This window comes from Varanus komodoensis, unplaced genomic scaffold (genome assembly GCF_004798865.1).
Source record: "Varanus komodoensis strain SLA01 unplaced genomic scaffold, ASM479886v1 scaffold23, whole genome shotgun sequence".
NCBI lineage: Eukaryota > Metazoa > Chordata > Lepidosauria > Squamata > Varanidae > Varanus > Varanus komodoensis.
In genome coordinates, this window is record NW_025335627.1 from 11,821,915 (window position 1) to 11,835,679 (window position 13,765).

The 13,765-nt window shown below is 44.4% G+C and overlaps 1 protein-coding gene across 1 annotated transcript in view; it reads left to right on the forward strand.

Moving 5' to 3' along the window:
- Positions 1–12,977, forward strand: part of NRP2 (neuropilin 2) — a 240,025-nt gene extending 227,048 nt beyond the window's left edge. Inside the window, exons 16-17 of the mRNA XM_044431841.1 lie at positions 5,184–5,252; positions 8,671–12,977. Of these exons, the coding sequence (XP_044287776.1) occupies positions 5,184–5,252; positions 8,671–8,978 (377 nt within the window). The 3' untranslated portion in view covers positions 8,979–12,977. The remainder of the gene's footprint in view (positions 1–5,183; positions 5,253–8,670) is intronic.
- The last annotated feature ends 788 nt before the right edge of the window (positions 12,978–13,765 follow it).

Genomic DNA, 13,765 nt, shown 5'->3' on the forward strand with positions numbered 1-13,765 from the left:
CCCAGCACAGGGACAGTGAGGTAGAATGAGCTTCACGCCTTCTCTGTGGTCACGCCAGGGTGGGAGCAATCCTTGAGAGATCGTCCAGCCCCCTTCACCCAGGCACATCTCGTTGCAACAGACTAGAAATTCTAGCTAAGGAATAGGACGGTGCGCGCTCTCTCTCATGCGTGCGCTCTCTCTCTCTCTCTCTTATTTCATGATGATGGCCTAACATTTCAAGTTATTGAAGAGATTTGTGATTGAGGCTTTTTAAATGTTAGCCTAGGCTTACATATACTCTAAATATATTTTATGTAACTATTTATAAGCCCCTTTCTGGACCGAGGTTACCTAAGGCAGCAAACTAAATAGGTTTGAAAAATAACAATACAAAAATGTAGCATTGCAATAAAGTGGTACATTTTCAAAAATACTGAATACAACAGAACAGGAATATAGAATTCAGTCAGGATAAGAATAGTATTTCCAGAGCCACAGCAAAGAAATGACAATAATCAGCAGTGTGAGCATAACTCCTCTCTTGAAACCTATTCAAAGCAGGCGGGTTTTCAAAGCCATTTCAAATACTGCAGGTTTGGGGGGGTCTGTCTAGTCCTTTGGGAGGGAGTTTCACAAGATGAGAGCCATTGCCAAGACAATCCTGTCCCCCAAGGTCTTGACCTGTTGGCAAATCCCACTGTTTCCAACAGATGTTCCTTCCAAGAAAGGGAATTAGAATTACAGCATTACAGCATGGTTCTAAAGAGCTATTTTTGCCTGCTGTATAGGCACTGAGTAGAACACCAAGCTGCAGTGAGAAGTGGCTGTGTTTGGCCCTGTATGCTACTGAGACGTCTTCAAGGATACTATCCTATGCACTTTGAGGCACAGTCCTGTAGGACTTTTTCTGTTTAAATGTGCATCGGATTGTGCCCTTGTCTAAAATTCTCACATAATGGTATTCACTCACAGGAGCAGGGATTCAGGGAGTAGACATGGACAAGTCACCTATTTTTTCACAACAAGCAGGCCTGATGCTCCACGTCTGGCATCATAGGTTGCAACTGGTACACAGACCCATGTTTATACACAGATCTAGACACATCTGCAGTTGCCAGACACACACAGTTGACACACACAAATGCCTTCCATGTAAGAGCCTCATTGCTCACAGGGCAGTGCTTGCATACACCAAGATAGCCAGGCCAAATCAGGCGAAGGATCCATCGGGTCCCGCATTCTGTTCACACCGTGGTCAGCCAGCTGCACATGTAGAATTCGCAGGCAGGACACAAGTGGAACAGCACCTCATGTTTTCAGCAACTGGTGTTCATAGGCAAATTGGTCATAGCATAGAGCCATCAAGGCTAGTAACTATAGATGGCCTTTTCCATGAATTTGTCCAATACGCGTACCGTGCCTTGGCACAGGGGAAGGCAGAATAGGGGGATGTTGTTTCCTGCTGGTGTCACCAGCCTGGAATAACAGGTAGTGATAGCAGGCCCATGGCTGGCTGCTGCCACTCCTGGCAGTCAGGGGTTGTCCAACCACCCTCTGCCAGTACCTGAACCATGATCTGATCATCCTCCTGGGGCCTTGAAAGTGCAGCAGACACTTTCTGTGCCAGGATCTGAGCCATGCTCTGATTGGCTTCTTGAGAAGAAAAGGCCAATCAGAGTGCGGCTTATATGGCACTAAGTATTGCCTCCCAAAACCGCATATGGAGCCTGAAGGGCAGAATTCAGTAGACATCAGCCGTGTCATGCACCAGTTTCTGAAGCCTTCATCTGGGATTGAGAGTGAGAGAAAGTCAAGGACAGCCACCCTTAAGTGCCACTTGGGTATTTTGAGGGCAACTGTCACAGGTGCTTGCCTGGAGCTGCTTAGGAAGAGCATCAAGACTATTTTGCCACTCTTGCCAAGTGGCTCACTAGTTGTGGAGCTTGCTTCCTGGTGAGTCATGTCCCATCAAGGGGCAAACAAATACTACAACAAGCCATGACTTGCCAGGGTGTTTGGTTCAGACAACATGCCGAACCACCACAGCTTTTTAGACAGTGGCTTTATGTGCCATGCAAACCCAGCCTGTGTGACCCCAAATCCCATAGGATCATCAGTGCAAGATTTTCCAAGTTCCTTTTCCTAGCACCAGGGAGAAACTGTTTATGTCAAAGTCAGCAAGCCAGTTCTAGCATCATCTCCATTAGGAGCAGATAGTTTGTAAAACTAATAGATCTTAATTTCCTGTACAGGACTAAGCCACCTCCAGATGCTCTGCATTACCACAGGGGTAACACACAACTGTACACTGCTGGGGGCCAAATCCCCCCCCCCCCGCCACACACACACACTTAAAGACTGCAGCTAAGTTTAGAGGGAACTGGGAATCCTGAGTTGAGGAGGCAATGGTATCATCCCCCTGCTGATCGAAAGGTCCTGGCACTTTGACTCTGCAAGCCTGGCTCAATTGCAACAATACTTAGCTAGTGGCTATTCCAGCACTAGAGCCCCGTGCATATTTCTGCACAGCAACTCTTGTCTGTTTTTTTCCATGGCAAGTACATCTGTAGTTTTAATAATTGCTTGTAATTCCTGGATGTTGTATCACCACACTGCTTTTGAGGCATTTGTTTGTGCAAAGCTTGTCTGGCACATATTCATGTTTCACTTCATTGGCCTTACAAATTGTCAGCTGTTTGTTTTTTGTTTGTGTTTCAACTTGTGTGAAAGACAGCTAACAGCAGAATACATTTTTCTAGAACAACAAAAATGTTTTTGTGTGACTCTGGTTTTTTGGCACTTAACCTAAATAACGTAGGACAAAAACCCAACGATTCTGTTCTTTGAAAATGTTTGAGGTTCAGCCATCTTTGGTTGGTGCTTGCACAAGCATGCTCAGTACTTTGAGAATTTCAACAGATATTGTTGACTTGCACATGTGAGAGCTTTCCCAGTGCTGTACCATTGATCAGTGCTTCACATCATCTCAACAGCAGCTCTTTTCAGTACGCATTGAGGTCCAAAATGGACATGATGACAACAGTCCTGTTGCTACATGATTATACAGTGGTAACTCGGCTCACAATCACCTCAGTTCATGACCAAATCAGGTTGCGAACAGATATTTCAGAAAATGTTTGCCTCAGGTCGCGAACTCCACATCAGTTGACGATCGTGATCACAGCCATCTTCCCTGCACAGACACTCCAAATGATAACCTTCTCCCCTCCCACCACGAGGGGGAGCCATGAGGGCGTGCTCTCCTTGGTCGAGGCCTTCCCGGCTCCTCGCTGCCGGTCCACTTCCGAGCCTGAAGAAGGTCCCCTCGCAGGGGCTCGCCCAGCTCTGGGAGGGGGAGCGGGAGGCTGGAGAGGCGAGCGTGGGGTGGCTCTTCCGGCCGGGAGAGGAGGGGAGGGCTGCTTTCCATGGGCCGAGCGGGACGCTTGCCACCTCTCCCCGCCGCGTCCGCCACCGGGCTTGGTGAGGCAGCCGCGGCTTGGCCCGCAGCCCAGGGACGTGGCTCATACTGTATTTTTATGGTTTAATTTTTTTATTTATTTAAAACTTTTATATGCCGTCCTTTATGCATAACATAAAGTTATGGTGAAGAACAGATTAACCTTATTTACACTGAACCTTATGGGGAAATTTGACTTGGCTCATGACCAGAATTGTGGAATGGATTGTGAACCAAGGTACCACTGTACTTGATTTATATCCTATTTTTATTCCTCTTGCAAGTAACTTAAGAAAGCATACATGGTTATCCTCATCTCCATTTTATCTTCACAACAACCCTGTGAGGTAGGCTAGGCTCTGAGGCTGTGACTGGCCCACTCAGTGGGCTTCATGGCTGAGTTGAGACTTGAACCTGGATCTCTTTGGCCCTGTTCAGCACCCAAACCACTTCACTACTCTGGCTTTCAGTCCTGTGTGCTTGAAAAGGAGGCATACCATTCTGTACAAAGAGGGGGAATCTCTTTATAACTGTAGAAAGGATATCTGGCAAGAAATGCAGGCCCCTTCTCTTTCTGGAAGCTTTTCTTCTTCAGGCAAGAGGGACTGCAGAAAGGAAAGGAGCAGGTACAGGATGAGGGGGTCCAGGAGGATTTAGTCCCCTCTCTCACCAACATACCTCTTTTTCCTGATTAAAACTTGGGGCTCAGACCTGGCCTTCTTTGGGTCATTCTGTCATGTCACAAAACTGCCATATCAGCTCCTCTCATCTGGCATTCAGCTGCCAGCCATCAGTTATTGAGTGTAGACATGTTGTACATGCATGTCTGAACAGAGCTTCTGCTACCATTGAACGTGGGGCTTTGTGCAGATGGTAGAGTGGAGCGCTAAATGCCGACCACATGAAATTCTGTAGCACTAAAAAAAAAAAAAAGCCAACCTGAAATTAAGCTAAAACTATTTGTTCAATATAAGTGTGCATTTATTTGTTGTTTGCTTTTTTAAATGTACCAGCTGCCTTTCCAAAGCAACTTCTGAAGGAGATGCATATGATCACTGAAATACATGTCATGATGGAACATTAGAACAGTTCGCAGTTTTCTTTGGACTACTTTTTCAGTTCATTTCAAAGAACCAAAAGAAAGATCTTCCCCAAAGAAAGGTCTTGGATCATAGAAATTATTTGCATGACTACCTGAATATGGATACCCATTTGTGGAATTTCTACGTCATACTAGCTTTTACATTAATACATAGGTAATGATGATGCACTGCTTCCATGAATCACCTTGAATTCATTGGGACCCGGTTGAAAGAGGGTCATTTGGTCTTTTCACCTGCTCAGATGCATGCTAGACAATGACATGCAGAGTGCGCTAAATAGACCTCATGTTAATGGTGACTAATGATGGGCACTGTGGAAAGTTTCAAAAATAATACCTGTGATCATGGTACTAATGAATTATAGCCATTATTAAATGCTACCGACAGTGTTGCAGTGGCAATCAAAATGATCCAATTCTCACTTTCCCTAAAAGCTGGTTGTTCACTAGAAATGAAAAAAGAGTTACTATGATGCATGTGGCTTCTTCTTTGTGTTCAGGAATATTCGTGGAAGCTTACCCTGGGCATGAACAGTGTTGCAAAGTTTTCTTCCTCAAGTTTATGTCTCTCATGAAAAATGTCAGTTATTGCTGGTTTGCAAAGTGGAATTTTACAGCAGCAAAAAATATTTGTCATTCCAGTGGATTTCCCAGCATTAGAGGATGATGTTTCAATTCACGAGGAAGACTTTGGAGGAGACACTGAAGATGGTGAGTATGAGATACGAGTCATGTACCAAACACTTTATAGAGACAATGCATTAAGTTTTGCTGTTGTCATAATGAGAGTAGACCCATTGGAACTAATGGGCTTTGAGTTCATCATGGCTGACTTAAGTCTCATTCACTGTGATTGATTGTCCCATGGGATTAAGTCCCACTGATGACGAATCCAAGTGCTATATGCAAAGCATAACCAAATCTGGAACTAATCCATGGCGGATTCTTCAATGCTCTTATATCAGTTCCAGTTTATGCACTTTTCTCAAAGATACAATATAACTTAGCCACATTACCATTAATGACTATTAGTCACAATAGCTATATGCTATCTTTGGCATCAGAAGCAACATGCTTTTAAATCTCACTCACTGGGGAACAACAGTGGGAGAGGGCTGTTGCCCACAGGATCTGCTTGTTGGCTTCTCATAGGGCAGGTTCACACATCATGTTAACTCACCCTGCATTGGTGGGTTGATTGTTCAAAGAAAAGCTCATGGTGTGCCTGACAGGCAGTCAGGATTAATGTAGGCTGTTCCTCTACTCCTTCTCCACTGGCCCCAGTCCTCTGGCCCAGGGAGATTTGGTGGCTAAAGCAGCCTCATTTCATCTCTCCATTGTGATTACAAACCTGTTTTTGCTGTCTACAGCCTCCCTCTCTTTTCCCCCGAGATCACTTTTTGCAATCTTGAGACTAACAGCCAGTGATAAGCCCTCCTAAGTGCCCAAGTGGCACATTGGAGTGGCTGTCAGTAGCTTGCCACCAATTTTAAGTGGAAGTGGAAAAAAATATGCAAAGTCGTTTAGATTTTTTTTTTTTTTAGTTGCTTTAGTCCGATTTGTATAAGTGTGGAGGAGGATACCTGCAAGGGTCTGAAATGGGAAGCCTTACCTGGGCAATGTCCTGGGTGATGCTTGCCGTTGGTGTACAGCAAGCACCGACCACAGACATTGACTCAAGAGAGCCTGAAAAGAGATGCATTTTTAATGTTCTACTCTCTTAACTGCTGTCAAAAAGTGCACTGTCAAGGAACAGCAAGAGCAGAAGTGATCTCTGCTCACAAAATAGTTTTTGAGGTTACTTTTTCAATAAAAGTGCACTGTTCTATATTTTCTGAGACTCTAAGTGTTTGAAAAAGTGGAAAAGGCAAGCTACCCCATTGGTGGAAGCATAGAAATTTGATAGCGTCATGGCAGCACAGATATTTGACAGCTGGCAAAACTGGCTTCCTTTTAAAACAAGATTTTAGGCAGGGCTACTCAATATGCTCTGTGAAGCAGTGCTAGGGAATACAGCAGTACACTTGTGCTGTGCTTGTGTGAATTCTGCAGGCATCTGGTTCTTCACTATGTGAACAGAACACTGTGTGACGAGGGGGGCTTTGGTCTGGCCCAGAATGCTGCTTTCCATGTCCTTCCATACATGGAATGTGCTAGTCTGACATTTAATGCAGCCATTTCAGTCCAGAAGCCACTGCTAGGATGACTGGATGAGAGTGAGCTAATGGATCTTTGGAGGTCACAGCAAAGATGATTGGACTATAGATTTAAGTGAAAAAACTCAAACAGGATTCAGGTCTGTTTCAAGTCTGAGAACATTTGGTCTTTTTTGTTGCTTTCTTCAAGTAGTTCACTGCCTTCCATTACTGGACATAGTCAGATGCCTGAGTTTGTCAAGGCCCAAGGTGCAGGTCACATGCCCATCATTGATTGAGCAGGTTCACGTTGCCCTGTTTTGCTAGAGTCCTCAGAGCAGTTAGCACCACTTGTAAAACGGTGGGTGTATTCCAAGCATACCTGCAGAGCAGAGGAGAGCAGCCCTTCTGAAGCAGGAATAGGCACCTGGTAGCTGCCTAGAAGGCTGCCCACACAGGGCTCCTGGTTGTGGTGATGGGTGGAACTTCCCCTCACTTCTCACCTCCAGTCTGTGCAGGTCTAAAACGGAAACTGGCAGTGGTCTGACTAGGGATGGGTGGATTAGTCCACTTCTGATGCATGTCCAGTTTTCCAGATATTTATTGGTATGACTGTTCTATTCCATCTCTGCATTGACCTGGATAATATTAAAAATAACATTTAAATATGTTGCATGCATTTTCTTAGAATATACACACTTGCAATATATTTATCTTAGAGTATGCATTTCCAAGTGCTTTTTAAGATAAAGCACACCTTCCAAAATCACTTAGTGTGGTTTTTGATCAGTGAACTGCACTGCCCATGCGGGTCTACTGCATCTGTACCAAAGACAAGTTGGAAGGGAGGGCACTACCAATGCATGTCATTTGTGGGAAGATAATACACCAGTGGATTGTCCAGTGCAATGGCAGCCATTAAGATCCAAGGCATTGTTGTTCAGCTGAACTGGTGCCCTTCGTAAGCAAATTCCACAAGTAGACATGAATAGATGTGATGATGTCACAGTTGACTGTAAAGCAGGATGGTCCAGGTACAGGTGAAAAGGCAGGAAATCTGAAGTCTTAATCTCTGCCACAGACTAATGGTTTAGACTCGGGCAAGTCTCTTCCTTTCAGCCCCAGGCCCTGCTCCATCTAATTGGAATAACTCTGGAATAACTGGGAAAGTTGCCAGCTTTTTTTCTGGCAAACTTTCTAGGCTGTGTGGCAAGCAGAAATTTAGCAATTGGTGAAACTTTTTTCATCACGTTATCTGAATGCTGGGAAATGTATCACATGCTGAATTCCTGCTTCTCCTGCAGATGTTAAAAGCACAGGAACCCTCCCAGAAAGAAGAGTTGACAATTTTAGCTTTGAGGGCCATGTTGGGGCAAATGCCTTTTGCAGATCAGAAGTGCTAAGCCAACCCCCTTCCCCACCCCACATACACACACTTAATGGTTGACTTCGTGCATTACACATTAAAGATTATTGCTGACAAAATAAGGGCAGGTTCATACATGAGAAGGTCCCCCAGGAGCACCATGGGAAAGTGTGGCTGTATGCCCTCAATGCAGCCTCTGAGAGAAGCATTTGTATCAGCTGTATCTCCAGTCAGGTGTAGAGCAAATCTGCCTGGATCCTTCATTTTGGAAGGCAGTTAAAACTTTCCATTTTAGTCAGGTTTTTAAGTCTCCTGGATATGTTGGCTGCTCTGGATTTTATTGCTTCATATTGTCTCTTATATAACTTCCCTTTTTAAGTACTGCTCTGATCTCCTTTGGAAGGAAAAGCAAAATATCCATGATTTTAAGAAAATCAGCTGTACACTCCAGTTAGCAGAGACTGGAGTAGTTATTATGCTTACCACCGTTCACACCAGCAGCACCTCCCAGTAAGCCCAGCACTGCCCCAAGGTCACCACAAAAGGATTACCTTGCACACGAGCAATTTAACTCTTGAGAAGTGGGAAATGGCTCCTTTTCTAATTGACGGCCTCCATTCTATTTCAGACTACTTAAGCCAAGCAGAGAAGAACAACACGGTCTTTGCAACCAACTCTCCAATAACCCCAAAGGTGGATAAGGAGAAGAACTGGCTGTACACTCTGGACCCCATTCTGGTCACCATCATAGCCATGAGCTCTCTTGGTGTACTCCTTGGGGCAATTTGCGCGGGCTTGCTGCTGTATTGCACCTGCTCCTACACCGGCCTGTCCTCCCGGAGCTCTACCACTCTGGAGAATTACAACTTTGAGCTTTATGACGGCATCAAGCACAAGGTCAAAATGAACCACCAAAAGTGTTGCTCCGAGGCATGACTGATTGCACCAGAATCGCATTTGACATTTCATTCCAGCAAGAGTGGCTGGTGAAGATTACTTTTTCTATGGGAATGGAATGCCATAATCTTACACAGGCCAGGGCTGGAATACTGAAGTGGGGAGGGGTTGTGGACAGCCCTGGTATTTTAAAAAAGAAGAAGATGATGATGATGGCAGACAAACTTTGAACAAGAGCTGCAAAAACAGTGGCTAATTGTTTCATCCTACAAATTGGGTTGGGAGCATTTAGAGGAGCTGCTACATTGTCCTTTTTATGTCTTGGGTGAGAGAACCCCATCTGCAAGAGTCAAAATGTCTGGATTGCATTTAGGAAGGGAAGAGCAAAAAGTTGGTAATTATTTGCCACTTCCTGATGCAAATCCTGAGAACCTTTGAGAGTTTCTCTTCCCCCACCCTCGTTGCACCTCCATTTTGGTAGCCATCCTATCCTTAGAAATTACACAGAGTCACACACACAAGCCCAGTCCAGCTATCATCATTCAGATATACTGCTTGATTTTAATCAATTGCTCTGTCCTGTAGGGAATCCAAGCTGAGGGAGCTGCAGCTTCTAGGACCCAAAATGAAAGCATGTTGTTGCCTTTACCTCTTTTTGATCAGGGAGGGCCGGGGTCAGGGTGGGAATTAGGGTTGCAGGTCAATGGGAGCAGCAGTGGTTTCTTTCCAGATTACCAAGCAAAAGAGAAAGGCAGCCTGAGGTGTGAAAGTCAGAAGCAGCACCTCCTCAAGAAAAGCTGAAGAGCCTTAAGTGAGTTGTGAATAAGAGCCATTTCTTAAATCCAAATCTTGGATTGAAACAGCAGAGGCCTTCACCACAAGGGCTCTTTCTTTTACTTTTTTATGCCCCTTAAAAAGAATTCTTGTTCTTTTATTATAAGAAAATTGCAACAAACAAAAGACACAATTATAAGGTGCCCAAGAACTCAGGAGATGGCTTTTTATATACTTCAGGAGGAAGACAGGCTGCTATATATATATATATATATATATATAATTTTTTTTTTGGTTAATGTGTGGCCACTCTGATGGGAAAGAAATAGAGCCAACGGGGTGGTGAAAGAATAGTTATCTGGCCCACTGCAGAGTGGTAATGATACCTCCATCCTCCGATGTGTAATTTTATTTTCACAGCTAGTGCTAAGGTCTTAGTTCTGCAAAGACTTACAGTATGAGCAGCCCATTGAACAGATGCACTGACATGAAGGACAGGATCCTTGTGCCTCTGGCAGAGGCAGTAGCTCTTTGCAGATTTAGGCCTTGGGTGGAACCTGACCATTGCAATCCTTTGGGTTAAGGCCACATTGCAGGGTATCCAGCCTAAGCTGATACTCTAGTGTGGATGTTGAGTAAAAGGTCTGTACTAATTTGTGGCCACTTTCTTATCCCTTCAGAATGATATAACTTGCTTCTTTGTGATTCACGAAACTATTTTCATTTTTGAAGGGTCTGGTGTGTGTGCGTGTGTAGTTTTTTTAATCAAGTGCCTTAGAAAAATATTTTCCCTTTACTTAGAGATGTGTGACTTATCAAAAGACAAGTGAGACATGCACCCTTTCCTGTTCTTCTTTTCATCATCATCGTCGTCGTCGTCTTTCTTCTTCATCATCATTATTGGATCTCTACTGAGTAGAGTTTTGTCCTTTCAAGTGGTCAGATATATTTCTAATGCTGTTACGAGTACTGCTGTGCCATGCTTGAGGTGTGTTGCAGACCAGTAAAAGAAAAGTTTACAAATGCCAAGTTTCAATTTCTGATGCCTTTTGTTTCAGCTCTTGGCAGCAATCTTCAAGCAACATTCTTAGGAGACAATAAAGTGACTGAAGTGCAGGAGAGACCTCTAGATGGGGTCTTCAACAGAATTTCAAAATTGGTGGTAGTTTGAGGAGTGATGCCTGGCAGCCAAGTTCTAAACATTTACGCTACCATAATATTGCTGAGACGCTAGCTTGATGTTATGCGGGCACAGCTGTTGATATGCTCTTTCCTAGGCACCTATCCAGTAGTCCAGTGAGTGCTGAGGGCTGCTTCACATGTTACACTTTTTCGGCGTGCGCTTTTGAAAGGTAACTTGTGAATGTAATAAGTATTGCCTTTGCAAACGCGTGTGTCATACACGCACACAAGCAAGGGAGTGAAGGATTGCTGCTACAGCCTGTCTACTGAGTGGTAAACAGGGTCTGCTGCCATGTACTGTGTGGAACGGTCCTCCGCGTCGCTTTGCGTGCATGCTTGCCACACTGAATGTCCACAGCTTTTGGCATGTGTGATGCTCCCCACTATGTATGCAAGCGCATGAACAAAACGCTAATTTCCAGTAATGTGCTGAGGACACAAACCAGGACAGCATTCAGCTTGTTTAAGCCCTTTAATTTTCATTGTGTGCTGGGGAATCCTGGCCAAAGCTTTTCATGCATTCCCCAATGAGCGCATGAATAATAGTATACATCCCTGAAAAACAACTTTGACCGTAAAAAAGCAGAACAACTTGGGGAGTCTTGGGCTAGTACTAGACTAGTGCAGACTCAGTTCACACAGGACAACTGGCCCGCAAGCCAGTGGCATGTGTGAACTGAGTATATGCATGCGTACAGGTCCCAGAATCCCATGCAGAAGTTAACAAGGCAGATGCTCAGGGGATTCCTCAGCAGGGCTGATGCTGAAAAGATTTCCTGATGGTAGAATATGTGAAAAGTGCTGCCTTAAAAACAGCCCTAATTTTCAGCACCCTAGAAACAGCACCAAAAAAGTGTCCCTTTTTATAGATAGAGAGTTAATGCATCTATCTTCATATGCCACATACAAACACACTTCTATTTTCCTAATCTTAAGGAAACACAGAGAGTAATCATCACATTTACAGGGTCATTTTGCAGGCAAAATTGCTGCTACTGTCATTAGAAGAAATGGCCATGGCTCAGCCAAAGTTAACCACTTTTAAGCCCCATTGATTTCAATGGGAGGGCTAAGCATGTGCTTGCCTCTGGCTGAATTGTGTCCCAACTTTATTTCTCTTATATTTGTGTGAAGGATGAAGGCAGACAGGTTGCATCTGTAAAGGACACCTGACAGGAGTAATAGATATATTCAAAGGTAGTATTGCTGTCTATAGTAGACATACAGAGAGTGAGAGTTCGTGTATACATATATTCCAATGCATATGTGTTTGCGCGTGCTTGTGAGTTCTCTGTATGTGTTATCTATGTGAGTGGTGATGTGGGACTACTTGTACCTTGAATCGGAGGCCGGAGGATGGCAGTGTCCTTGGCGTGAATTCGGAGGGAGCCTAGTGCGAGCTGCATGCAGCGAAAGCAGCTCCCTCTCAAACGGTCGCGTGCTGTTGCATCCACGCTGCAGGCACAGGGCTTGGCTGTGTGTGCTCAGTGAGTGGACCCAGGCCACAATGCTGCGTAGCTGATACCTCACTTACCTCTCTGCTGGGTGCTTTACTGTTCTAATGCAGAAAACTGTGTTTGATTGTATTTTTAAACAGGGCGAGGAAAAAAATTTATAGGTGAGTATATTCATATCAATGCATCTTCATCTGCAAATGTATGTTACTTGGATGATCCATGTTCTTTGGCAGATTCCCCTTTTGGAAATGAGTGGGGAAGGTCCAGCCCAGTGTCACCAATGCCTTTGTTGAAGTACACGTCGCCCCCACAGCCTTGGGGTCATCTTAGCCATGGCCGACAGGAGAGCCACAGTGTAGCTCTCCTTGGTTTTGTAGGGAGGTATCAACAAGGAAGCACGGGGGTGTAAAAAGAATCCATTGGTGGGGAAAAGTGTATGCAGGAAACAAAATTTCTCACATTTTACCAGCTCTAGGTAGTTTGACCATATACTGGCTGAGCCAGAACATGCGGACTTTAAAGCTTTTACTGTGATTCTTCAGTGTTTAAAGAAAAAACAAACTCAAACTGTGTTTCTATGATTTGTATAAAAGCCTTTTAAAAGTACTATTTAATAAACATTATCGTAGAGACCTTTTTTCTGGTTCATTTCTCTTGTATCTGGAAGAACTTCCTCCTTGATGCTTCTCAGCCTGATCCAGCAAGGGAGATCTGCATGCCCAATTAGACTTCCATGCATGCAGTCCATGTTGCGTGCAAACATACATGTGATTATCCACTGGCTGGACCTGTCTGTTGATGTGGGTGGGTGATGCACATCCCCACCCAGGAATACTGAGGGCGGTGCTCATCCCCACATCCCATTCACCAAATTAAAGCCGAATGGAGTTCTCCATGTAGTCCCATTGCAATCTCTGAAGCATCTATGGCAAAAAAACAAAACAAACCCTTTCAGAACCACTTCTATAAAATTATGCCTGCAGTCTACTACCTACGGTGACTATCCCACTGAAACCAGTTAGCTGTGCCTCGTGTCCCTATTTCCTTCAGTGGGGGAGGACTCACTCAGGCCTAGGCATGTTTCCATGGAAGTAACTCCTACTGTTTTCAATTGGCTTACTATCAGTATGTGTACCTAGGACTCTGACCTTAATCAAGACTAACTTTAAGCAGACTGTCATTGTTTTACGAAATTAACGGTATGTACAGGTGACGGGCAAGGGTGGTTCAAATGCAAGAAACACAGTCTGTCAGCTGATTTGCCACCTCTACAAACACACACAGCAGGGAGGTTGTAGCTTCGTGTTCCAAGCTGGTCCCAGTGGTCAGCCTTGGGATTTTACACAGAAATCTGGTGGGATGTTGGGTCATTTGTCCTGGAATGAAATAAGTGTTTGCCAGGCAGAACTTAAT